An 8236-nucleotide genomic window follows, 5' to 3' on the forward strand; every position below is an offset into this window, starting at 1 on the left:
TACTGTTGTATATGTACTTTGGTGTATACATTTAAGCATTTTATTGGGTAATATCCAGGGATTATTGTGTCATGGGATGTATATATGTTTAGCTTTAGAATATATAGACAAATAGTTTTCCTAAAAGATGTTTTTGATTGACTTTCTTTTTCCAAAGTTCTGCATTAGATTCTAACTGCCCAGCTTGGTATTCTAGAGTGGTATAAATCATAACCTATGATGCAGGGCCATCATTCCTCAAGTCCAGGACTGAGCCTTCATGGGAACAGGGATTGCTCTTACCCAGCATCCTCCTACCCAGTTCACACACCTGAACAATGGTCAAGTAAGTACTAGGTCATAACAGATTCAGGACTGTTCTTTCCAGACAGCTCCTTTTACAATGGTCTCTGCCTCTCACGTAAGATCAGAGACCCTTAGAATACCTTTCCTAAGGTGAATACATTGGTACATCAGTGAGGAGACTCAGCTGTGAGGAGAAGATCAAATGTGCTGGAGGGGCAGAGAGGGCTCGGGGAGGAAGGGAAACCTGAGCTGAACTTTGAAGGATGGATGCATTGGAAAAGGGAGAGAAAGAAAAACCTTGTATCTGTGTGCACATAAAAAGATAAGCTGAGGTAGAGGAGAGGTATGTGCTGCAGGCTGTTTACACAGAAAGAGGCCAAAACACCAAGAGGTGGACCATTTGCTTTGAAGCCATGGGAAGTGTGGATCTGAGGGGAGTGGTGTGGAATGGCCACTCAGAAGGTAAATGCAGGATCAGTTGGAAGAAAAACTACCTCTATCTTACCAGGTAATGTAACACTAAGTCTTTGACTCTTAAAAAAAATTTTTTTTAATATTTATTATTTATGTTTAGTGAGAGATAGATAGGGAGGGGCAGAGAAAGAGGGAGACGCAGAATCTGAAGTAGCTCCAGGCTCTGAGCTGTCAGCACAGAGCCTGATGCAGGGCTCGAACTCAAGAACCATGAGATCATGACCTGAGCTGAAGGCGCCGCTGAACTGACTGAGCCACCCAGGCGCCCCAGTCTTTGACTCTTTTAAGATGCAGATACTCCGGAAAAAATAAGAGGAACTAATTTAGATCTGTTTTAAACCTCTTTCTTATTCCAATATGTTTTGAAATGTTCAGAAAGGAGAAAAAATCAAAGAGGTTGGTCCACTAAAAGTGTGGAAGGTGGTGGAGAAAAAAGGGCAGGGACCGACCCTGGGTGGGAGCTGTAAGACCAGAAGCAGGCTTTGGGGAACAGAGTGACCCCACTCGGGTTCTGGATGAGGGGCTCACCCCCACAAGGGTAAACAGGCCAAGAGAGCATTGCACTTCCTCAAAAGTCACACCTGTACACAGAGGTGCTGAATAGGGTGACCACCAAATTCCTTCTAGCCTGATATTAGGTTCATGTGCAGTGAGTGACATCATTCCACACAGGCTAAGTCAATATTCCTAAGCCCAAAGAAAGCTATCTCCCCAGAGGGTTCTGCGCTTCTATGAAGCCACAAATTTGTGTCTGTGCAGTGTCCCATGGAATCAGAGGGAAGATGGGGCAATTGGGAGTGGGTAGAGAGCTTCAAAATAGTTTAACATCTCTAAGTAGGCATGAAATCGGCCCATAGGAACCTTCAGCAACACTAACTAAGCAGGGGGCTTTCTCCCTCTCGTACCCCCAATCTACTCCCAAGGTGTATGTTCCCTTTGGAGACTCCTTTCTCCTTGAAGGCTGACCTTAATTTTACTTTGTTCCCCAGGGTGTTTTGCCTTGGAACCTGCATAATTCCCCTGGAACATAACCCCAAAGCCAGCATGGATTAAAATGGAGGGTTATTAATGAAGCCCCCAAAAGCAAACCTCAACCTAACTCAGTTCTCAGGGATGTGATCAGGATGACAGAAGAGAAGCCAAATGATTGACTGCTCAGAAAATAAATTCACATGCTATATCTCATTTCGGTTTCACATCAGGAGGGACAGAGAGGGCAGGCTTTATCATTCTTTACATTTTGCAAATGAAAAACCATCCATTTGTTCATTTAGTCAGCCTGTCAGCAAGCATTTATCAAGCATCTGTTTATTCATGATATATTTCCTGGCTTTGTTGAATCCAGAAAAAGATATATACCATTCTTATCTTCAATAGCTCATAGTTGGGCCACATTCCTCATTGTTTTCTCAAAGACAAATGTCTTCTCCAATAAATAAATGAAGGAATGCTTGGGGTCTTCTGTTAAAAACTATATCTAAACTAGACCTATCTAAATAGTAAAAATTTTCATGATCCTTTCAAACCATTAAGTTTGCTATTGGGGAGGAAAACTTTACTCTGCCTTCCCCGATTTTGGCTAGTCTAAAAATTAAATTGACATGAAACAGATTAACAAGAGAAAATCAAATTTAGTTATGTAAGAGGGGTCCATAAGAATATGGCAGTCAGGAAACTGAGGCTTATATGCCATCCACAGCTAATGAAAAGGAGGTAAAGTTCTAGGACTTGAAAGGAAGGAGAGACAATCAACAGGAAGATGAAAAAGAGGAAATATTTGGGGAACAAATGTTTGCTGGGCCTATAGCAACAATGGGAGATAGAGAGGAATTTTAACCAACAGACTTTTCTAGGTCCTACCCTGTCTACCACACCTATTTCATACTGTACTGTACTTATCGATGTAAGTAAGTAAGCCCACATGCCAAAGAGACATTGTTTGGGGTGGCAAATTTTGCTCCCCTACACTGCAAAGTAATTTCCTCTTTTACAACCAGGTCATGATATGTACACAGAGATGTGGGTTTTCCTATTCATAATCAGTACCCACAAAACCATCTGAAAATTGCCCAGGAATGTCTGATGTCATCACACCTAAAAAATGAATTAGAGACAAGACTTTGGTACAGAGAAATGGCAGGACACATCATCATGTCTTTTTGAGACACAAATGTAACTGTAAATGCTAAGAATATATAAAAAGTTAATGAATCAATTAGAGATAAAATTCTGTTCCATTAAGATAAATTCTTAATGATGGGCCCAGGTAATCACATTTTATTCTCTGAATTCCTACTTGGAGCCTACCCCTGTGTCTAGCAGTGTGCGATAACAGTCTATGTGAATTAGTGCTTTAAGCAAACTTGTCTATAAAGGGCCAGCCAGTAAATATTTTAGGCTTGTTGAATATATGATCTCTGTTGCATGTAATTACTCTGCTGATATAATGTATGTTGCAGAAGTAGCCATAGACAGTACATAAACAGGTAAGTATAGCTTGTTTCAATAAAATTTATTTATAAAAACCAGTGGTGGGCCAGACTTGGCCCATGGGCCAGTTTGCCAACTCCCACTTTCAAGGTTTTTCAAACTACTTTACATAGTTATCTCTTTTGAGTTCTAAAAGGGGACACAGTATATGTCAACTCAATTTTACAGGTAAGGAAACCAACTCAGAGAGGGTAAGGGGTCTGCCCACGGTCACATGGTAAGAAAGGGCAAACTCAGCCACCTCCTGGGTTCTCTAATCCCAAGCCGAGTGCTCCATGACCACTGTACATCACCTGTGACACAAAAGAAGTACAGTCCCTGCCCAAGATAAATCAGGCAGGGTTGACACTTTGTCTTGCTCTTTTGTTCCAGCTGTTGAGAGCCTGGAATTGATCATGTTTCTAATCTGATGCTTTTTATCATGCAGACAGACCATTGTACGAGAAGCCTAGGTTTCTTTTCCAATTTTGCCTCTGACAGCTTGGTGGGTTGTGGCAGGATGCCAGAGTCCTCTGGAAATCAATCATCCCCTAAGAGGATTCTTTAGATCCATAGCACCTCTGAATGAGAATGTGGCTCTTGCTTCTTTTGTTTCTTTTCCAGAGCCCTGTCTCTACTCTTATATGAGTTAAGGGATAGGTGTCTGTGCCTAGCATGGGTACACTGTCTGGCACAGAGTAGGTGCTCAGGAAAGATGTGGAATCTCAGGGCAGGGACTCAAGACATGGAACACTCAGGTGTTTCCGCTGGCAGTGCCCCTCTGTTCACCAGCCCGTTAGCATGCAAAGACCTCATCTGGATTAGGAGCACTAAGGACACCCCTCACCACCATAAATCTCCACCTTGCCTCTACTGTCTGTAGAGAAGTCAAGGACAGCCAATGTACAAAAGTGAAGACAGAGGCTCTGAATATTTATTTGCTGAGTACAAATGATCTTCACATGAATAACATGACAGAGGAGTCTAACACTCTCTGGGGAGGCAAGAGAAGGATGCTCAGACATGGATGGTATGCCTTTAGGCTGCACACTTGGATATTGTGTGCCCCAGTTAGCTTTTCCACTTTCATTTCCATAGTCTTATGCTAATGGCCTGCTTCAGCACTGTCTATTTACAGTAGTTAAAATTAATTTCCAAATACAACCAGGATGCATCTGGCCCTTTGCTGAGAGCTGTGGCAATCTGAGAATAAGCCGATTTCACCCACAGCTTGTAACATACAGAGGACATATAAGAATTGCCAACTGCCCAGGTCTGGGTCTAGACTCTCCTTAAAGTGCCTTAGGAATACTTATTTACAGATAAGATATTGGTGTGTGGCCTCACTCTGAAATTTGGAGGGTGAGAGGCTCTTGTGTTGGGCACTTTATCCTCTGAGCCCCACAAGGCACCAAGACTTGTTATGAGATGGCATGTTTTCAGGCATGGAGAGGAATCTGAGTGTGACCCAGCCCATGGGAGGGAAGACATGAGCCTGGGTCAGGTTCTGAAGCTGAGGGACCTGTTATTATCTGTCACGTCACAAGCGGTAAAGGATTGCTTTTCAGGCTTCAAGGGACAAAAGAAGTAAGATTTAGCCTCTATGTGGTTTTGTGTTTGTTTATAAAGTGTGAATGTGGTGGAGGAAGCTTTGCCTGATCGTCCATATCAAGAAGAAACTCAGGGGGAAAACACGACGCCCCAGTAACAGCATTCGGATCCCTGTAACCCTAGGCTAGGATCATGCTGGGTCTTCCCCCAGGAAGTATACATGCACCTGTGACGAAAAAGAGCAGCCGGGAATCATATTGCCCTAACCTCAGAGAGAGGTCAAGAGTGCGAGACAAACAGCATTCCACTAGTGTTAATCCTGTGGGGGATGAAAATGGGTATTAGGCAGGGGAGGTTTCAGTGTGTGAATCACTCAGAGCAGAGCCCACAGAGAGATCCAAGGACAAGGCCGTTTCATGAACTGGTCCCTCGCAGTGCCCGATGAGCTAAATACAAAACTAAGGGTAAGTGTCCAGGAACTTTTATAGCAATTGACCAAATAATTTTATTTCTGTTGAACCTGAAAAGAATTTTTAAAGGAGGGCTAGTATTTTGTATGTCTTTTTTAAAATTTCATTTTTCTAATAATTTATATTCATTAATTTCTGTGACAAGCTGAAAATAAAAGAATATACATGCATCACTAGTGATAATTTGAGAAGCACCAAGTAGAGGAATGAGTGTCCTAGGTGGTAGGCAGTGAGTCAGTAGACAGTCAGGGTGAGGGAAACTTAGTGAAGGCCAGGTAGTCAAGGAAAGCTTCCTCGTGGAGGAGATAAAGTTGGACTTTGGGGGATGAGTAAGATCCCCCAAATGGGGGGGTGACAAATGGTGAGGACCCTCAGATCACCCTACGGCTGTGAGGGAGTACTCATACTTGGCATAGACTTGTTTGCAGACTGCTTTTAGTGCATATACAATCTGTCCCAAGCACAAATGGGAGCTGTTGGCATTGAGGGCTGAGCACTGTTATGGGAGTCAGAGCCCTGGGTTCTGGATGGGGTTCTGATGAAATTTCCCCCATGCAACCCTGGGAAGATCATTTGATCCCCACTAGGCTGGAAAAGCCACATGGGCAGGGACTGTCTCTGATGATGCCTACTTAGCTCAAGCCCGCCAAATGACAAATTCTCAATAAAATTTTGGATGAGCCAATGGATGAATGGGTTTTAGTTTTAATACTTAAAAAATGAGAGGGGCTAGATAAGACTGGTGGGTTTCAAACCATAGAATGAGAAACCTTGCAAAGATGTACTGTGGTACATCCTGCTTCTACCATTGACTTTCTCTACAATTTCTTTTGAAGAAGGAACCCTACGGCTAAAATAATTTTGGGGAAAATTTGATGATTTCAAAGGCCTATTCTAGCCCTGACATTTTCAGATTCTAAGTAGATAGGAATGCAAATAATAGAGGCCATAAAAACATTGACTTCCTGAATCACCACTGCACAAAGATAGATGTAGGAAATGTAAGAAAGTGCTAGAATATTGGGGTTGGTGGGGTCCCATTGGCTTGCAGAGCTCTTAATGTGAAGCTTCTTGATGAGCTTCAGAAGGAGGATCCACTGATCTCCCAAAAAGGTATGTAAACTTTTACATGCCATTGACTGTCACTTGCGAGTGCCGTGGTTGCCTGTAACAGACACAGACAACAGTGGGTGATGTAGAGGACACTGCAGAGTCTGGCCACTACTATGGCTTAAGTAAGCCAATGGCTTATCTTTCTCATGTCATAAGTCTAGAGGCAAGCCACCAAGGCTGGTATGTTTGTTCAAGGAAGTCCTCAAGATCCAGACTCCTTCTAGCACGTGGCTTTTTCCTAGTGGTTCCAAGACAGCTACTCCATCTCCAGGTGTTACATCTGCTTTCCAGGAAGAGGAAAGTCGGGGGAGTCAAAACTGGGGCCAACTGGGAAAGTTGGAAAAGTCACGGCTTTTCCAAAAGCCCCATCTGGTAGACTACCACCTTCATCTAATTGGCCAGCACTGTATGGGTGGCCAACTTGTCCTATAAGAAGTTCTGGGAAATCAAGTTTTGTAACTGAGTGATCCAAACTAGGATCTTATTAATAAGGCAAAGGAGTGAATGGGTAGGTACAGACAACTGTGTGTATTTGCCACGATATGTATATGAGGGTTTTTTTTTTTTTTACATTGCCAAAAATGTCTTTAAGGAAAGAGTTAATTTTGAAGAGAATATAGAATGAGGAAAGCAAGAGATGGGTAAGACAGAGGAGGGTGTTAGAGCAGGAAGAAGGACATGTGTGAGCTTAGGGGTGACAGCAAGCAGGCTCTGAGAAGGAGGACAGAAGGGACAGCCACCACTCCTTCCTTGTCTGGCACTGGGACCCTCGAGCCCAATGAACTGAGCTTCTGCTTCCTGTCACTCTTCTCCTCACCTGTCCGCTAAATAGAAGTGTTCCAGTGACACTGGTGTTGTCATAGGCCCAGGACCCAGCCTGAGGCTGGAAAGACCCTTCTTTTCCCTCAGGCCTTGGTTGGGGGAGCCTGGACCCCCAACTCAAACCCCAGCACTGGAGCAAGTGATCGAGGACCCTCACTCTCTAGGATGAGAACTGGCCCAGGGGCTCCAGCCCATCTGACCTTCCCTCCATCCTCCTCCTCTCTGGGGGAATGGCCAAGTGTCAGGAGGCAGCGAGTAAACTGAACATCAACTCTCCATTCCAGGAGCAACAGAGACCATCCCAGAAGACCCCAGGGGTCCGTATCCACACTCTGCCATGTCTCTGTGTCTGCCTTTCCCAGGCAGATGGAAGATGGGGCAGAAGAACTCATTGGGAGGCTCCTCACAGCTCCCCAAGCAGGACTACGAAGCCCTGAGGGAAAGGTGCCTGATGGAAGGCTGCCTCTTTGAAGATGACAGCTTCCCGGCCAGCCTGTGCTCCGTGGGCAGTGGGCCCCTGCTTCGGAAGCTGCCTCCTGGCCTGCAGTGGAGGAGGCCTCCGGTAAGGGAGGGAAGCATCTCCTCAACACACACAAACACACACACACAAGAGGTCAGCCTGGACCAAAGAATGGCTGCCAAAGAATGTTGGGTGTTCCAGATGAGGTGTCTTACTGTCATTGATCTCCACGTCAGGGGAATGGGGGAGTGCTCATATTCCTATTTTCCAGATGGAGAAAAACAGGGGTGATGCTGAGAGGGGTCTGAGCTGTGGCTCTCCCTCAGCCCCTACCCAGAAATACACTGGGCAGCTGTGGCCAAAGTACAGTTTGGCCTCATCTGAGATGGTAGGGACCCCTGAGTCTCTGCTGAGGCCATCTGCCAGAGAGACACATTTTCACATATCTTCACTCCTAACCCTAAAATCGGGCCCATGGAACATGTACATTAAGAAGCTATTCATCACGTTACAACAATGTTCTTCACTTTATAAAGGGCTTTGGCAGTTCCTTTAAAAGGCAACTTAATGTGTTCAAAGGAAGTCTAGCCCC

The 8236-nt window shown here is 44.5% G+C and overlaps 1 protein-coding gene across 1 annotated transcript in view; it reads left to right on the plus strand.

The window, feature by feature from the left end:
- Positions 1-7521: 7521 nt before the first annotated feature.
- CAPN14 (calpain 14) overlaps positions 7522-8236 on the plus strand; it is a 25709-nt gene continuing 24994 nt past the window's right edge. Inside the window, exon 1 of the mRNA XM_077774222.1 lies at positions 7522-7746. Within this exon, the coding sequence (XP_077630348.1) occupies positions 7522-7746 (225 nt within the window). The remainder of the gene's footprint in view (positions 7747-8236) is intronic.

Source organism: Crocuta crocuta, unplaced genomic scaffold (assembly GCF_008692635.1).
Source record: "Crocuta crocuta isolate KB4526 unplaced genomic scaffold, BGI_CrCroc_1.0 scaffold246, whole genome shotgun sequence".
NCBI lineage: Eukaryota > Metazoa > Chordata > Mammalia > Carnivora > Hyaenidae > Crocuta > Crocuta crocuta.